Raw genomic sequence first — 19,753 nt, 5'->3', positions numbered from 1 at the left:
GAGGTTTGCAATAAACTTTATGTCCCACTCTCAACCCTAGGGTTTCAAGGCCAACAACTTGGAAAAATACAGATATAAAGGATTGTGTCTACCTTGAAACAAATTGGTGGCTGTTGTGGTAGTGAGTTGAGATTCTGTAGGGAGATGTGATATTGATACACTGATATTGATATTGACATCTCTATGTCAAATACGTATTTTATTTTCACAAAATTCTTATCAGGAGTGTACCAGCAGTGTATGACTTTTTCTACACTTTACCAACACTAGATATCATCACTTAAAAATATCTGTTAATTTGTAGATTTAAAAATGGAATAACATATACCTGGTGAGTTTAAATATTTTGGGAGTATTTCTGCCTGTTTTGGTCATTTAATCATTATCATTGTTGTTTTTGTCACTTATCAAATACATACTTAAGAAAGGCTATAGTTAATATCTCCCCTGACCCAGGATCTTAGAATGCTTTATGTTTGATTAATCTTCCCTGTCTGTTATTGTTGGCTGGTATTTTAGTTCTGTTTTCTTTTAACCCCCCAGATGGACATTATTTTTGTTTTATAGTGACAATGTTTTCTTATGGATTTATTCACATAATTATCCTTTTATTTGCACACTATTCCTCTTCCATCATACCTTCCTATGGGGATCATTTTATTTATCATAAAATTCATTAGGCATGGCCTTTTGTTACTAAATGCTCTCTGGTTTGTTGTTGTTATTGTTGCAAAATAACCTTGTTTCACATTAATTCTTGCCTGATGATTTAACTGGGTGTAGAATTCTATACTGACAATTATTTTTTTCTCAGCACTCTGAAGATATTATTCCACTGGCTTCTGGCTTCTATTGTTGCTCTTGAGAAGTCTGCCATCTGTCTCATTGTTGTTCCTTTTGTAAGTAATCTGTACTTTCTTTCTGGCTGTTTTAAGATTTTTTTCTTAAGATTTTAATATAATTGATTATATTGTTTTATTTCTAGAACTTTGGTATTTTTCCTCTTCCCTAGATCTTACTTTTCTTCTATGTATTCTCTTCCTCATGGTTTTGACTTTATATTTTATTTTTTCATGTATTTCAAGCATTTGTATTTCATGTATCATTCAACAATTCCAGTTCCTGAGGAACCAGTCTAATTCTGCAGTTTCTTGCAAGCATGGAAGCTCTTATAAAATGATGATTTATCCACAGCACTTTTTCCCCTTTTCATTGAGAGTCTTGGGCAAGACAGAAATTGCCCTTGTCATGTTCCTTTGAGGTCAGATGGATTTTTTTTTTTTTCCTTTTTCTGCACTGTAGGCCTTAGACAGTTCTGATTTTGTGAAGAGGTTCAGTATTCGTCCTTGACCTTTAGTAGACCCAATGCTTTCTGTCTTATGGGTCTTTTCATACCATTAAGATACAAACTTTTAGTCAATTGAAGTCAACAAATGTCCTGAGGGTAGCTATGACTTCAGAGCACGTTGGCCTCTAGTTTCTAGTTATCACTTCATTTTGCCTCCTTTGGATCTCGTTTACTTTCTTTTAAACATGGCATACTTGTTTGTCACATATTATCTAGCATTTCATGGTGTTTTGGGGAAATCTGATATACCATTCACGTATTTGCAATATCAAATCCTTCTATCTTTGAAAGTGCTATAGACACTTTTCTTTTTATGTCCTTTTGTAAAGTTTCATTTTTTAAAAGTCTTGCCTATTTCTTGTTAAGGAATTTTCTCAATACGTTATAAATTTTGTTGATTTTAAATAGGACTATTTTGTTCTATGACAAAACTCATAATATACACATATATAGGTATAGCAAAATGTTGAAAACCTATAGAAATACCTGTTTTCAATGGTTAATGTTGGATTTCTAGGTAGATAATTTTGCTCTCCATGTATCATATCATGTATGATTGCTTCCTTTTCTATTTGTACCATTTTTTAAAATGGAATAATATATATCTGTGATTACTGGAGAGTTTAAATATTTTGGGAGTAAAAAACAAGTTGTCCAAATTTTTTTTAACATTTTTTTATTGAGTTACAGTCATTTTACAATGTTGTGTCAAATTCCAGTGTAGAGCACAATTTTTCAGTTATACATGAACATATATTCATTGTCACTTTTTTTTCGCTGTGAGTTACCACAAGATCTTGTATATATTTCCCTGTGCTATACCGTATAATCTTGTTTATCTATTCTGTGTATGCCTGTCAGTATCTAAAAATTTTGAACTCCTAGTCTATCCCTTCCCACCACCCATCCCTTGGCAACCACAAGTTTGTATTCTATTTCTGTGGGTCTGTTCTGTTTTGTATTTATGTTCTTTTGTTTGTTTGTTTGTTTGTTTTTTCAGATTCCACATATGAGCGATCTCATATGGTATTTTTCTTTCTCTTTCTGGCTTACTTCACTTAGAATGACATTCTCCAGGGACATCCATGTTGCTGCAAATGGTGTTATGCTGTCAGCTGTTATGGCTGAATAGTATTCCAAAATGTATAAATATACCACCTCTTCTTTATCCAGTCATCTGTTGCTGGACATTTAGGCTGCTTCCATGTCTTGGCTATTGTAAATAGTGCTGCTGTGAACATTGGGGTGCAGGTGTCTTTTTGAAGTAGGAGCGGGATGACTGGGTCATATGGTAAGTCTATTCCTAGTCTTTTAAGGAATCTCCATACTGTTTTCCACTGTGGCTGCACCAAACTGTATTCCCACCAGCAGTGAAGGAGGGTTCCCTTTTCTCCACAGCCTCTCCAGCATTTGTCATTTGTGGACTTTTGAATGATGGCCATTCTGACTGGTGTGAGGTGATACCTCATTGTAGTTTTGATTTGCATTTCTCTGATAATTGGTGATAATGAGCATTTTTTTCCTGTGCCTATTGATCATTTGTATTTCTTCCTTGGAGAATTGCTTGTTTAGGTCTTCTGCCCATTTTTGGATGGGGTTGTTTGTTTTTTTCTTATTAAGTCATAGGAGCTGCTTATATATTCTGGAGATCAAGCCTTTGTCAGTTTCATTTGCAAAAATTTTCTCCCACTCCGTAGGTTGTCGTTTTGTTTTACTTATGGTTTCCTTTGCTGTGCAGAAGCTTGTAAGTTTCATTAGGTCCCATTGGTTTATTCTTGCTTTTATTTCTATTGCTTGGGTAGACTGCCCTAGGAGAACAGTTTTGAGATGTATGTCAGATAATGGTTTGCCTGTCTTTTCTTCTAGGAGGTTTATTGTATCTTGTCTTATGTTCAAGTCTTTGATCCATTTTGAGTTTATTTTAGTGTATGGTGTAAGGGAGTGTTCTAGCTTCATTGATTTACATGCTGCTGTCCAGTTTTCCCAACACCATTTGCTGAAGAGACTGTCTTTATTCCATTGTGTATTCTTGCCTCCTATGTCGAAGATCAGTTGACCAGAAGTTTGTGGGTTCATTTCTGGGCTCTCTATTCTGTTCCATTGGTCCATATGTCTGTTTTTGTACCAATCCCATGCTGTTTTGAGTACTGTAGCTCTATAGTATTGTGTGAAGTCTGGGCGAGTTATTCCTCCAGCCTCTTTCTTTTTCTTCAGTAATGCTTTGGCAATTCTAGGTCTTTTGTGATTCCATATAAATTTTATTGTGATTTGTTTTAGTTCTGTGAACTATGTCCTGGGTAATTTCATAGGGATTGCATTAAATCTATAGATTGCCTTGGGCAGTATGACCCCAAATGGTCAGTTTTTGAAATCAATCAAGATCTCTAAAACAAAGTAGCCTAAGTGTATGGCGGCAGCCTGGCTCAGCCTGGCTTTTTATCTAGTCATGTGGCTGGCAATGTGTTTTTTGGATCTAGCCATTGTTGCAGTGAATGCACCTTTAAGTCAGTGCCTTGGCAATCAAAGCTTATGTCACACACTTGCATTACAAAATAGGAAATACAAAGCCAACTGTAAGGCTTACACTATAGGAAGGTATGGAGAGGAGTTGCAGAACTTCCATGCCTTCTCCAGGTGCACCACCCTTTCAGCACTTAAATATACTGACCTACCCAGAAGCTCTCTGAACCCCTTCTGTGACGGTTTTTCACGGAGGCTTCATTACATAGGCATGATTGATTAACTCATTGGCCATTAGTAATTCAGCCTCCAGCCTCTCTCCCTTTTTTCAGAGGTGGTAGGGGGTGGTGCTGAAATTTCCAATGTTCTAGTCAGGTGGTTGGTTCCCATCCTTGATGGCTTTCCAAAAGTCACTTCATTTACAGAAACTCCTGTGTGGTTAAAAGAGACATGTTATGAATAACTAAAGACTTATCCTTTTCTTTTACCCTTATCACTCAGGAAATTCCAAGAGTTTTAGGAGCTCTGTGCCAGAAATCAAGGACAAAGACCAAATATCTATTTCTTATTATATCACAATATTACAGTCCTCTTCTATGACTGTGGATTTATCAGTCTCTTTGCATGGTTATCAATTGCTGTTTGTTTACTTCAGAGCTAAGTTGTTAGTTATATAATTAATGGTCATGACTGTTCTGATTCCTCTTGCCTGACTCTAAGATGATTGCCTTGAGCTGACTTCACTGAGGAAACTCATTTAACTTCTGCAAGCTTCAGCCTCATTAGGCAAACTCCCTGCATCTGTACTGATTCTGCCTTTTTTCCTGTTATCATTGATGAACTTTCTGTGCCTTTTTCTAAGGCCAGTACCTCCACTTGAGTACTAAATGCTATTCCTTCTCGTCTATTTAGGGAAATTGTTGGAGCGATTGCTCTCCTAGTCTCCTACAACATCAGCTGGTCCATATCTGTTATAATCTCCATCAGCACACAAACATGTAATTTCTCCCATCTTAAAAGGAAAAACAAAACAGAAACAAATTTCTAGATGCCTGTTTTTCTCTTGCTACAGTCCCATTTTTCTACTACTTTTTACAACAAAGCTTTTTGAAGGAATTTTCAGTACTCCCTACCTCCAGCTCTTCTCCCATGCTGTCTTAAATGTGCTTCAATCAGAATGTAGCCCTGTTATTCCACCAGAACTGTCTTGTGAAGATAACTAGTATCCTCCATATCGCTGAAGCCTTTCTTGAATGAGAAGTCACCATTTCCCTCTCTTTCAGCATGAGATACAATTGATTATTCATCCTTAAAACACTTTCTTCACTTGGCTTCTGGGATTCCATGTGCTCCTAGTTTTTCTCCTTCCTCATTGGCTACTCCTTCTTAGTCTCTTTTGCTGGTTCCTTCTCATCTACCCGACCTCTAAGTGTTGAAGTGCTTCAGGGCTCAATCCTCAAACTTCCCTTATCTTTTCTTCCCTTCTCTTTCCCATCTCTTCTGTATCCAAAGACTCCCTGGATGATTTCATCAAACCCCATAGCTTTAAATGTCATCTATGTGTTGATAACTCCCAAATTTATAAATCTAACCGTATATCTCCCCAGAATCCCATATATGCCTACCCACTCAACATCTTCTTTACCATATAAAGTTCAGAACCAAATAGTTGAAAACCAGACTCCTGATACTCTCTCCCATACTTGCTCCTATTACAATGAGAAGTTATCAGTAAATGGCACTTTTATTGTTCTGGATGTTCAGGCAAAACACTTAAAAGAGTTTTCTTGGGCAGCTCCCATTCATATTTCATGTCCAATCCATCATCAGATCCTTTTCATTTTACCTTCAAAATATATCCTGAATCCAGTGACATCTCACTTTCTCCACCCCTTCCTCCACACTCATCTGGTCAGAGCCATGTGGGTTATTGCTGTAACCTCCTACCTTCTGTTCAGCTAGCTTCTGTATTTTCCCACTATCTGTTGTTATTTTTTAAATTTAAGCAAAACAACTAGAATGATCATTTTTAACAAAGTCAGATTGTGTTATATGCTTCTCACAACCTTCCAATGGCTCCTCATCTCAGAGTAAAGGTCAGATTTCTTAAAATTGCTAAGACTAAGATTACCTTGTCATTTTCCTTTGAATTCAGAGGATTCTTTTCCTCACTCTGAACTGTAGGCTTTAGATGGCCCTAATTTTATGAAGAGATTTATTTCTAATTCCTGACCTACTGTTGGTCCAAGGCCTTGTCTTTTGGACTTTTTTTTTTTTTTTTTTTGGCGCATTAAGATGCAATTGCAGGCAGTTAAGGATAGCAAATGTCCTGAGGGTAGCTGTGGCTTCAAAGCATGTTTACCTATCTAGTTTCTGCTTCTTACTTCATTGTGGTCCCTGTGGATCTTCTTTACTTTCTTTTAAGCTTGGCATACTTTTAGAAGATGGATTGTCATGTTTTATCCAACATTTTGGTGTTCTTCAGGAAATCTGATATACCATTATATATCAAGTATATCCACTGTTACAGTCATAATGTACAAGTTCTGTTACACCCTCAAATTCCCTCATGCTGACCCTTTGTTGTCAACTCCTTCCACCTCTCCAGCCTATGAAAACCAGTTTTCAGTTCTTACAGTTTTGCCTTTTCCATAATATTATACAAATGGAATCAACATTTGTAGCCTTTGGGGTCTGGCTTTTTATACTTAGTAAAATATATGGCAGATTTATATATATCATTGCATAAATCAGTAGTTTGTTTCTATTTATTTGTGAGTATTGTTCCATTGTAAGGGAATACCAAAATTTGTTGATTCATTCATCTTTTGAGGGACCCACCTTTTGTGGGTTTCTAATTTGTTTGGCAATTATGAATAAAGCTGCTATAATTTTTGGTGTACAGGTATTTGTCTGCATATAAGTGTAAATAGCTACAATTATGACTGCTGGATCATATGCTAAGTGTATGTTTACCTTTATAAGAAACAACCAAACTCTTTTTCATCATTGTTGTGCTGTTTTCATTCCATTATGTAGTGTATGAGAATTCTTTGTGTTTTTTTTCTTGATCTTTAGTTCCATAAAACCTATTTTTTTAAAATAGAATACCCAGAATTTTATCACTCCAGACTCTTTCCCTTATATTGAATAATTGCTTTTTTTTCTCTCCAATGTCCCCAACATTATGTAAGATTACAGAAGCCTTTCATTATGTCTTTGACCTGTATCAGTTCCTGAGAAATGATAAAGATATTCTTCTGGGATGAACCAATAGAATTGGCCTTGGATAGAAGAGTAAATAAGAAAAGACATGAGAGGGCATAAAGAAACAAAACAGAAACTGTGAAGTAAAAACAAGTAAACAAAAGCAACTTGATACCGTAGTTGGAAAGGATAGGGAGAACTAAAGAAGATGGCCACGGTTAGTACCTACGAAGCGGTGTGCAAGAGGCCTGGCAATTGGAGAGGTATATATGATCACTTTTTCACTTTTATTTTTTATTTCCATCTGTAAGGAGGTGGTGGGGAAGCCACAGATCAATGGATTCCAAGCATCTACACCTAGGGTGAAGAGAGGTCTACTGCAAAGGGCCAGCACAAGAGTTTTTAGGAATGATAGAACTGTTTTTTATCATTACTGTGGTGGTGGATACCTGACTAGACCCCTTGTCATTCTGTTTCTTTTGTCTTTTTTCTCCTGTTTTTCAGGTTGTTCTCTTGAATCTTCATTCACCTGGTTAATTTTTTATTGAGTGCTAGACACTGTAAAGAAAAATTAGAAAAGTAATTTGAAGCCTTGAGTGATGTTACAAATCTTCAGTGAAGATCTAGGTTTACTTATGGCAGGCAATGTTGAGTTGCCTTAGTCCAGATTTCTGGGTTTAAGGTGATTCAGGGTTCAGATCCTGCCAGACTAGTGTACTGTTTCTCCCTTATTTCTCATTGCAGCCCTCAGGGCTCCCAACCCAAAGAATGGAGAATTTATGGTGCATCCTGTTCTCCAGTTATTGCCACCTAAGCCCTATGAAATGGTCCAAAACACTTTTTAGTTTCTCCACATGTTAGTTGCCTTTTCTAGGATTGTAAGGACTCCCCAAATGGAAAAGTAACCTGAAATATTTCGACTTACTTCTCTGAGTTTTCGTATTTTTCAACTTTTAGCTCACCAATTCTTTATTCCAATATGAATTCTCCACTGCCTTCAGTTAGGTGCCTTTTATATTTTGTCCAGTTTGTGTAATTGCTTTCGTCATCAGAAAGGTTGATTTAAGTTACCTAGTCTTCTGTTACCAGAAGTGGATGTTTAAAATTCAGGAACTGGTATTTAAATTGAGACCTTAGGATGAGCGTTGGTTTATATGGAGTGTCTCATTCAGAACAGTTCAGAGACATGAAACAGAATCTAGATAGTTTCAAACTGAAATTGGCTATGTGATTTTTAGAGCTAAAAGGAATCTCATGTGTTTGGCAACTAGTGAGCAAAGCTGAGGAGGCTCATGGGGAGATCAGATACGTAAGTAGGGACCATGGAGGGCTTTCTCAAAGTCATGGAAAGCATTTGGATTTTATTCTAGAAGTTTAATTTGGAAGCTGTTTAAAAGTTTTGGACAGAGATAGCAAATCATGATCTAAATCTGAATCAGAATCAGTTGGTGGAAAGTATTAAAACTAGAGATTTCTGAATCACTAGATTCAGATTCAGTTAGTCTAGTGTAGTATCGGGCATCTTCAACTTTATCTGGGTCCCCAGGTAGTTTTGATCCCCACCAAAGTTTGAGAACCAGTGACTTAAAAAGTTTTCCTCATCTCTTCCCTTGTTTTCTCAGTAGAGCTTTCATTATTCTCTGATCTTTCATGTGCTCTTTTTACATATAAATACATGAAATCACTCTAAGCTAATATTTTTTCAAACTCTGGATAGCAATACATTACTGCAGTATGAAAAGAGTTTAGTGGGTTTGACTCTGTGTGTGTGAGAGAAGGGGGAGAAAGAAAGACAACTAGAATAGTGTAGAACAGACTGGAAAACAGAATAGGTATTATTTTATGAAACTGTGTTTGTGATGTGAAGGGTACGTAGGTATTTCTCCACATCATAGCACACAATGTTCCAAAAACACTGATGTAAGGCAGTTATTTCCTGTGGGTATTATTTCCATATATATTTTTTCATATATAGTTTTTTCTACTGTAGAAGTTCTTTTGAAATGACAGTAGCAATTTTTAATGTTCTCTTATCTTTCAGACTTGCCTTCAAGGAGTGCAAACAAGGACTTGTCTCCAAAAGAAGACACTTATGAAACAGAATTGTCCCGATGGGAAATGAGTGCCAGGCTTGAAAACTGTGATCTTGAGGAGCCCAGTTCCAGAGACTATTTGGACATCAACAGCACGTTGGAAAAGCAACAAGAAAATCCGGAGGAATATTTCAGACAAGGGATGATCATATATGAACAAATGTCTATTTTCAACCAGCATACTTATTTATCTCAACATCCCAGGTGTCATTCTACTGAGAAACCTTATAAATGTAAGGAATGTGGGAAGGCCTTTAGACGAGCCTCTCACCTAACTCAGCATCAGAGTATTCATACTGGTGAAAAACCCTATGAATGTAAGCAGTGTGGGAAGGCTTTTAGTCGTGATTCACAACTCAGTCTTCATCAGAGACTTCATACTGGTGAGAAACCCTATGCATGCAAGGAATGTGGGAAGGCCTTTACTCAGAGCTCACAACTTATTTTACATCATAGGATTCATACTGGTGAAAAACCGTATAAATGTGAAGAATGTGGGAAAGCATTTATTCGTAGCTCACAACTCACTCGACATCAAAAAGTCCATACTGGGGAGAAACCTTTTGAATGCAAAGAATGTGGGAAGGCCTTTACTCAGAACTCACAACTTACTCTCCACCAGAGGCTTCATACTGGTGAGAAACTCTATGAATGTAAAGAATGTAGAAAGGTCTTTACACAGCTCTCACAACTTATTCTTCATAAGAGAATTCATACCGGTGAAAAACCCTATGAATGTAAGGAATGTGGCAAAGCTTTTATTTGTGGCTCACAGCTTTCTCAGCATCAGAAAATTCATAATGGGGAGAAGCCATATGAATGTAAGGAATGTGGAAAGGCCTTTATTCGTGGCTCATTACTTATGCAACATCAGAGGATTCACACTGGTGAAAAACCCTATAAATGTGAAGAATGTGGGAAGGCCTTTATCCGTGGCTCACAGCTTACTCAACACCAGAGAATTCATACCAATGAGAAGCCCTATGAATGTAAGGAATGTGGAAAGACTTTTAGTCATGGCTCACAACTTACTCAACATCAAAGAATTCATACTGGTGAGAAGCCCTATCAGTGTAAGGAATGTGGAAAGGCCTTTAATCGTGGGTCCCTCCTTACTCGACATCAAAGGATTCATACTGGCGAAAAACCCTATGAATGTAAAGAATGTGGAAAAACTTTTAGTCGTGGCTCAGAACTTACTCAACATGAAAGAATTCACACTGGTGAGAAACCCTATGAATGTAAGGAATGTGGGAAGTCTTTTATTCGTGGCTCACAGCTTACTCAACACCAGAGAATTCATACTGGTGAGAAACCCTATGAATGTAAAGAATGTAGAATGGCCTTTACTCAGAGTTCACATCTTTCTCAACATCAGAGACTTCATACTGGTGAGAAACCCTATATATGTAATGAATGTGGGAAGGCCTTTGCTCGTGGCTTACTACTTATACAGCATCAGAGAATTCACACAGGTGAGAAACCATATCAGTGTAAGGAATGCGGGAAGGCCTTTATTCGTGGTTCACAGCTTACTCAACATCAGCGAATTCACACTGGAGAAAAACCCTATGAATGCAAGGAATGTGGGAAGGCCTTTAGTCACAGTTCTCAACTTACTTTACATCAGAGAATCCATACTGGTGAGAAACCCTATGAATGCAAAGAGTGTAGAAAAGCCTTTACTCAGAGCTCACATCTATCTCGACATCAGAGAGTCCATACTGGTGAGAAACCATATCAGTGTAAGGAATGTGGGAAGGCCTTTACTCGTGGTTCACAACTAACTCAACATCAAAGAATTCATATCAGTGAGAAATCGTTTGAATATAAGCAATGTGGGATAGATTTCAGTCATGGATCACAAGTTTATATATGAATGATCTAATTATTTTGAATAATACAGCCTTCTTTGGTCATTAATCCATTTTCATCAGAATTCTTAAAATGTGTAATATGGAAACACATTTACTTCATAAAGTTCAGCATCAGTGAATTTGTATGGGGGAAGATAATGATAATGAAATCCAAGTAGAAAGACCTATTAAACTATAGCAAATTATAATACCGACTAATTGTGTTAATGTAAATGTAGAAATACGTTTAGTCATAGCACTTGTCTTTTTCAACATTATCTCGACTCTTCTAGTTCCTTTCAATTGTGACATTTATCGTGATAGTTAACCTCTACTTCAGGTTAATTAATTGTCGGGTAGACCTAAGCATAATACCTTCCTTATAAGATTCTTGGAAGTATTATGTAAGTTGTTACATGTAAAATTCTTAGAACAGTGCCTTCAACATAGCATATCATAAATATAGCTATCATGATTATTCATGTTATTTTAGAGAATTTGCATGAGAGAAGGACATTTATTAGTATAATGAATACTGAATCTTTCATTAACACTTAACCCTAATTATTTGAGTGGGGTGCACCGTATGCTGTCATGAGTATGAGAAAACTTTCATTCACATCTCATCCTGTATACTGTAAGAAGAAGTTCATAGTGTTAAAAAAAAATGCTGTAGAGTTAAGCAATGGATTACTGATGAGGTATGAAGTGAACTGTAACAAAGAACAAAAACTCATATTTTCTACCATCTCTGCAATTCAAGAATATTACTTAGAAATGAAAAAAAGAATAGCCAAAATAAGTCTTTCTAGTAGGAAATTTTTTTTAAACTTGAATGAATTAAACTTTTGAATTAAACTAAAAAATAAAAACTGACATAGACTATTTTGCAATGAAAAATGATGAGAAGCTGTGTCGGAGACTGCTATTTTCCTACCCAATATCCATTTTCCCTTCTTCAGTAACAGAATTCTTGGCTGAAGAACTCTCTGAGCATCCCTTACAGGTCAGCAAGATGAAAGTGGCTGGTATTTTTATGCACTGATCGTTTAAGAAATCCTTTTTTTCCTCTCTGCACTTTTTTGTTTCCCTGCCTACATTGTGGACATTTAATCTGCAACTCTGGCAATTTTATGGGGACTTTGAGAATGATACCTGAGTATTAAGGGTGATGGAGTGGAAATACAGAGTAAGTCTATACTTAACGCTGATTTTATGGAACAGCCATACCAACTCTGGTCTGCCCACCTCCTGTATTTCTTTATATAAAATTAAACTTATTTGTTGATGCTGTTGTCATTTTGTTATTGATGCTAAATATTATTAAGGATATAAAACTCTGTACCTGAAAGTAGAGTGCTATGGGTAAAAGAAATTTCAAATCTGGCATTGACTTAGAGTGATGGAGAATGAGGATTTGTTCACTTCAGGCTATAAAACTGAAGATTCTTGTTTTTATAGACAGGACATTTGGTCAAACTCACTACCGTTTTACAAGGCAAATCTTGTACGAATTAAGGCTGTAATGCTGAGAAGTGATAGGAGTGATTCAGAATGTGTGTATTGGATGTTTCTTGCTGCTTTCAGTAATGTTCTGTGAAAGATGAATTTGCTGTAGCGTTAACCTACAGAGGCTGCTAGCAGAGATTGAAAGTGATATTGCTTTGTTAAGAAATGGTATCTCTGCCTGCAGGCACTCAATCCAGGTTGATGTTAAATTCATAGTTTTGAAACTTGTGGCATTCTAAATACGAAACTGATTCTACCCTTAAGTGAAGCCATTTACAGTGATTGAGAGTAGCCTTCTGAGCAAAAACAGACAATTGCCCCATCCATGCAAAGGCAGTGAGTCTCCTAGCAAAGATGACTTAAAATGCTTCCACCACCCAAACCTCTTGTTCTAAAATTAGTCATATTTATTAAGTACTTACTATTCCAGCCACTATTGCAGGTGTTTGGGATGTATCAATGAACAACTGTAGCAGGAGGAGATGGAATAATAAACTGTAGAGTATGTTAGAATGTAAATGGTATGGGGGAAAAGGTTATTCAAAAGGAGTTGAGAGGATTATCACAATTTATGTCGCTACATGAAATAGAATGATCAGGGTAGACCATGAAGGGAAGAGTTGAGTCAAGATTTGAAGGTGTGAGGGGGCAAGTCAGTGGTTATCTAAGGGAAGAGCGTACCAGACAGGAGAAAGCTAGAGCCCGACAATGGGACTGTGCTAGTGTATGTGAGGGACAGCAGGGAAGCTATTGTAGAGGTCTGTGCCAGGGGATGATCGATGGAAGAGCTCACAGAGATAACAGGGCCATATCTTGTAAGACCTTTTATTGTAAGCATTTTGGATTTCATTCTGAGGGAAATTGGCAGCCATTGGAGAGTTCTGAGCAGAGGACATGATCTGACATTCTGCTATTGTGTTGTTGGTTTTGTTTTTTAAAAGAAAAACGAAGTGGGTAGGAGGCTATGGCATTAATTCAGATGAGAGATGAGGGTGGCTCAGACAAGGGTGGTAACAATGGGGAGAAGTGGTTGGATTTTAGAGAGACGGTAAATGTGATAGAGCAGGCAAGATTTGTTTAGGGGCTGGATGTCAGTTGTGAAAGGAAAGGTCCAGGGTGACATTAACTCAAAGGTTTTGGTCTCAAGCAGTTGGAAAGATGTGTTCCCATTAGCTGAGATGGGGAAATCTGCAGTTCCATCAGGTTTGTGGGAGAAGACTGGGAGGAGCTCAAATTTGAACATGTTGAGTTTGAAATGTCTTTTAGACACAAAATGACAACATTGAGTAGGCGCTTGGATGTTGCAGCTTGTACTGTTGTAGAGATTATATTAACTTGGTAGTCATTGCCTATACTTATTTAAAATAAGGAGGCAGGATAAGACCATTAAAGGCCTCTGTGTAAATAGGGAAAGGAAGAATGGCAATGATTGATTCACATTGTGTTCTAACATTAAGAGTTCATGGATAAAAGGACAGGCCAGCAAAAGATGCTACAGAGGACGAGAGAGATGGAAGGAAACCAAGATAGTGTGGCATTACAGAAGCCAAATGAAAGTGAGTCAAAGGGAGGCTGATTGATGATATCAGATACCGTTAGCAGGTTGCATTAAACAAGGCTTGAAAATTGGCTACTGGATTTAGCAATATTGGTGTTACTGTTGACCTTGAAAAGAGCAGGGATATTTTAGTTTGTTTTGGAATAATTGAAGTAATAGCTTAATAAGAGAATAGAAACTGGAAACAATGAGTATAGAAACTGCTGCTTTCAGATGTTTTTGCTGCAAAAGGAAGCAAATAAGTTAATAATTAGTGTAGTGTAGGAATGGGAGTGTTTGTTTTCACGATGGGAGAAGGAATAGCAATTCCCTATGCTTATTGGAATAATGGGGTGGTGTATGATTCAGGACAGAAAAGTGAGAATTACTAGGGCAATGACTTTGTGTAGATGGGAGTGGATAAGATTAGTAGTGGATGGAGGGATTAGTTTTTTAGATGATACCATGGAAAGTTTATTCCTGAGAATAGAATGGCAGAATATGGGGTGCAAATGCTGGGAAGTGGGTAAATGAGTTTGAAGAAGTCTTGGAAAGTGTTCTGATCCTTCAGAGCTTTCATGAAGCAATAAACAAGGTTAACTGAAAGTATGGAAGATGAGAATGGGGCTTAAAAAAGATGAAACAGTCACTAAAGAGAGATTATTTAATGTACAGTATAATTACCTAAGAATGTTAAAAGGCTAGAAAAGTGAAAGAACAAAGGGGCCAGTAAGCAAAAGGAATCATCAGGCTTAAAATTACCTTTACACAAGATTTTGGCTTTGTAATTAAACAGCAAGTAGTTTGAAAGCCTACCGATTTTTTTAGGGAAATGTTTTGCTAATAAAACCCAAACAGCCTACGACTTAAATACCCAAACAATCCCCAGGCTATGATACAAATCCATCAGGAAATGGCCCATTAGTGTAAATTTTCCAAGGTTATATGTGAAACTATGTATGTTACGAAAATATATAAAATACATACCTAGAATGTAATCTTTTTCCATTTGCTTTTTAAAAATGTACAAATTATATATTCTGTGTTTTAAATGTGCTTTGCTTTTTTGCTTACATGTTTTGACAATCATTCCAGTTTCTGTTGCTGTGTAACAACTTCCCCAAACTTGGCTTAAAATACAATAATCATTTATTTAGCTCACAAATCTATAAAATTTGGACAGGACTTGGCACTAGCAGCTCATCTCTGATCCACAGAGCCTCAGATGGGGTGTCTTGAAAGCTAGGGGTCAGTTGATGGCTGAAGACTAGAATCATCAAAAGACTCACTTGCTCACCTGCCTGGCAGTTGATTCTGGCTGTCAACCTGACCGCAGGATGGTCACCCACAATACCTACAGGTGATATCTCTGTGTGGCTGCTTAGTATGGTGACTTGGGTTTCAAGAGTGTGTCCCAAAGAAGAAGGTGGAAATGCATGTAATTTTTATGGTCTTGCTGCAGTTACAACTCAATGAGAGAAGTGTCACATTGTTAAGAGCTTGAAGTATGAGATATATTGTGGCCATATTTGGAAAAAAGAATATGCCAAAAAGATGCTTCTATACCCAGCCTTGGAAGTAACATAATCCCACTTCTGCCATTCTCTATTGCTTTAATCAGTTACCTTTCTTTTTTAAATTTCTGGAGTACTTAATTTATGTTTTTTCTTACTGAAATATAGTTGACATACAATATTATGTTAATTTTGGGTGTAATAACATATTTGGTATTTGCATACATTATGAAATGATAGCCTTGATTAGTCTAGTAGCCATTTGTCCCCATACAAAGTTATTATAATATTATTGACCATATTCCTTATGCTGTATATTATATTCCCATGCTTATTTATTTTATAACTAGAGATTTGTACCTGGTAGTCCCAACCACCTATTCCCCCCCCCCAACACACACACACCCATCCTCCCCTCTGGTAACCACCCACCTGTTCTCTGTATCTGTGAGTCTATTTTCATTTTGTTTGTTTTTAGATTCTACATATAATTGAGATCATATGGTATTTGTCTTTCTCTGACTTAATTCATGTAGCATAATACCCTAGATCCATACATGTTATCAAAAATGGCAAGATTTCATTTTTATGGCTGAATAATATTCCATTGAATATATATACCACATCTTGTTTATCCATTCATCTATCTATGGACACTTAGGTTGCTTCTGTATCTTGGCTTGTAAATAATGCTGTAGTGAACACTGGGAAGCGTATATCTTTTTGAATTAGTGTTTTTGTTTTCTTGGGGTAAATACCTGGACGTGAAATTGCTAGATCCTATGGAAGTTCTATTTTTAATTTTCGGAGGCTCTTCCATACTGTTTTACATAGTGGCTGCATCAATTTACAATCCCATCAACAATGCAAAAGGGGTCCCTTTTCACCACATACTTGCCAACACTTGCTATTTGTTGTCATTTTGATAATGACCATTCTGACAGGTGTGAGGTGGTATCTCATTGTGGTTTTGATTTGCATTTCCCTGATGATTAGTGATCCTGTGCATCTTTTCATGTGTCTGTTGGCCATCTGTAGGTCTTCTTTGGAAAAATGTCTATTCAGGTCCTCTACCCATTTTTAAACTAGGGTGTTGGATTTTGATGTTGAGTTGTATGAGGTCTTTGTATATTTTGTATATTAACCCCTATATCATTTGCACATATTTTCTCCCTTTTTCTCCCAGTAAGCTGCCTTTTTGTTTTGTTGATAGCTTCCTTCACCATGTAAAAGCTTTTTAGTTTGATGTAGTCCCATTTATTTATTTTGGCTCTTGTTTCCCTTGCATGAGGAGACAGATCCAAAAAGATACTGCTAAGACCAATGTCAAGATCATACTAGGCAGGTACATCTTGATGGGAGAGTGTCAAGTAAAGTATATAAGATGGGATATATTTTGGTGGACATTCTTGCAAAATATATATTGTCCCTGAGTCCTCTCAGATATGGTTTCTTTATTTTTATGGTAGTATATTATTCTTATAGCTATACATTATTCTTTTACTGATGTACCATAATTCTGCCAGAATTCTAAAATTCTCATTTACCACATGAGCTCCTGGCTACCTGGCCAGATAGCAGATTTCCCATTCTCCCCTATCAGTTATGGTCCTGTGACTAAGTGAAATATTATCAGAAGTGATATGCAAATCCCCTCTCAGTTACCCAAAATGTAATTTCCATAAGACTACAGAACTAAATCCTAATGTGTTATTAATTCCAGTTAATGTAAATACTTAATGTGGCTATTAAGGGATATATTTTACTTCCAGTTCTGGACCAAGATGGAATATAAATAAATATTAAACTATAGCAAAAGTAATTATATGATGTAAAAGAACTCTGAAGTTACCCAAAGGCTGAAGAACCTCAGAGAAAGGATAAATTTTGAAGGTGGGACCCATCTCTAAGTCTGGGGTTCAAGCTTCATAGAAGGTGTGGTTTCAGCCTCACTGGATAGTAGAGAAATTAGGTGGGTTTCCCGGGCCAGAGCAGATCTATAGTCATTATGCAAGCAGAAAACAAACCTGTCAGACATAACTGAGATGCAACTGGTAGAGCTGAGGTGCAGGTATAAGGCTTGGAGAACACAGCGTCTACATTGAAAGGGCCCTGGGAAACCACAAAGGGTATACATGACCCACAACTGGTATGTGGACACCTAGAGAGAGTCAGAAGCTGCTGCAAGGGCTACAGTTCACATTATCTGCACCGGGAAAGTGGTCAGTTGGCCTTGACTGGGCTGCAGAGCTACCAAGGGACTATATGCTCTCTAGGTACAGGGCTGGGGCAGAACATCACTGAATGTTCTCATAGACCCACACTACTAACGACTGTACAGGAGAAGCAAGAAAAAGCAAAGCACTGCACACCAGGCCCAATAAGAGAAGCCTATTGAAAATGTTAACATCGTGCTCACTGTAAAGGAGAAAATGCTGCGAAGCCAGTCCATTATAGCACAGCAGGTACTGAAAAGTGAATTTGGAGCTATGTGGTGGTAAATTGATCACTGGCATAAGGATGGATGAATATCCAGAAAATACAAACTCCTTTCAGTCAGAAATACTCAAATAATTGACAAGTGTAGAAATTCATACGCATTTTACAGAAAAGAAATCATAAATTACCAATAAACATAAGAAAAATTTTTCATTCTCATTAGTAATCAAGGATTTGAACCAGAACTACAGATACCTTCTCACAAATGTCTATTGGCAAAAATAAAGTTGTCAAGTATCAAGAGTTGATGAGGATTTGGAGAAATAGGAATTTTATCTGCTGGTGAGAGTGAATATTGTAACTACCTTGGAGACATAGGCAGTACCTATTAGTTTGAATAATAACATATGTCCAATGACTTACTATATAGATATATTCAGCATATAGATATAGAATAAATATATACCCTATAGAAAACTTACATACATATATCAGGACATAAATACAAATATGATCTCAGTGACATTGCTCATTTTTCCTTTATTTTAGCCTTAGAACTGTGACTAAATATTTATAGGACATTCCACCCACTAACAGCAGAATATACATTCCCTTTTTATTGGAGAATTCTTTTTATTTAAGTGTCAGTGACTTACAGTGTATTAGTTTCTCATATACACTATACTGATTCAGTTATATATACACATATATATTGTTTTTCATATTCGTTTTCATTATAGGTTATTACAAGATATTGAATATAGTTCCTTGTGCTATATGGTAGGACCTCATTGTTAATCTATTTTAAACACAGTACTTTGTATCTGCTAATACCAAACTCCTAATTTATCCTTTCCCTTTGGTAACCATAAGATTCTTTTCTATGTCTGTGAGTCTCTTTCTGATTTATAAATATGTTCATTTGTATCATTTTTTTGTTCCACATATAAGTGATATATATTTGTCTTTGTCTGACTTACTTCACTTGTATGATGATCTCTAGGTTCATTCATTCACTGCAAATGACATTTTCATTCTTTTTTATGCCTGAGTAGTATTCCTGTCTCTCTCTCTCTCTCTGTGTGTGTGTGTGTGTGTGTGTGTGTGTGTATACACACCACATTTTCTTTACCCATTCATCTGTTGATGGACACTTAGATTGATTGCTTCAATGTCTTGGCTATTGTAAATAATGCTGCTGTGAACACTGGGGTACATGTCTCTTTTCTAATTAGTTTCTCTGGATATATGCCCAAGAGTGGAATTGCTGGATCATACGGTATCTCTATTTTTAGTTTTCTAAGGAATCTTCATACTGTTCTCCATAACAGCTGCACCAAATTACATTCCCACTAACAGTGTAGGAGGGTTGCCTTTTCTCCACACCCTCTCCAGCATTTATCATTTGTGGACTTTTAATGATGGCCATTCTGACCAGTGTAAGGTGATACCTTATTGTGGTTTTGATTTGAATTTATCTAATAATTAGTGATATTGAACATCTTTTTATGTGCCTAATGGCCATCTGTATGTCTTCTTTGGAGAAATGTCTATTTCAGTCTTCTTCCCATTTTTTGATGGAGTTGTTTGCTTTTTTTGTTGTTGAGTATGCCCCCACAGGAGATGTCCACTGGGAAGTGCTCTCTTGGTGCTGCCTGTCACCCACATGTGGGCTCACAAAGTATATATACTGTTGTTAGTGCAGCCTCGGCCCTGCTTCAGCTGTGGAAATGCAGGCAGCCTGGATGTCCCTCAGGTGCTGTGCTCAGAAAGCCGCCAGTGCAGGCTGA

General features: G+C 36.9%; 1 protein-coding gene across 5 annotated transcripts in view; it reads left to right on the top strand.

Annotated features, from left to right (window-relative positions):
- The window catches only part of LOC105096935 (zinc finger protein 420), a 101,870-nt gene extending 89,618 nt beyond the window's left edge, over positions 1–12,252 (top strand). Inside the window, exons 1-3 of one of the 5 annotated variants that reach the window (XM_031456832.2) lie at positions 822–899; positions 7,003–7,278; positions 9,057–12,252. In XM_031456832.2, coding sequence (XP_031312692.2) covers positions 7,224–7,278; positions 9,057–10,987 — 1,986 coding nt within the window. In that variant the 5' untranslated portion in view covers positions 822–899; positions 7,003–7,223 and the 3' untranslated portion in view covers positions 10,988–12,252. Of the gene's footprint in view, positions 1–821; positions 900–7,002; positions 7,279–9,056 lie in introns of those variants that run through there. The other 4 variants (XM_010989372.3, XM_064489593.1, XM_064489594.1 and 1 more) reach the window with 4 other exon arrangements.
- The last annotated feature ends 7,501 nt before the right edge of the window (positions 12,253–19,753 follow it).

This window comes from Camelus dromedarius, chromosome 9, assembly GCF_036321535.1.
Source record: "Camelus dromedarius isolate mCamDro1 chromosome 9, mCamDro1.pat, whole genome shotgun sequence".
NCBI classification, from domain to species: domain Eukaryota; kingdom Metazoa; phylum Chordata; class Mammalia; order Artiodactyla; family Camelidae; genus Camelus; species Camelus dromedarius.
The sequence above is the reverse complement of the archived record's forward strand: the minus strand, read 5'-3'. Positions and strand labels throughout refer to the sequence as shown.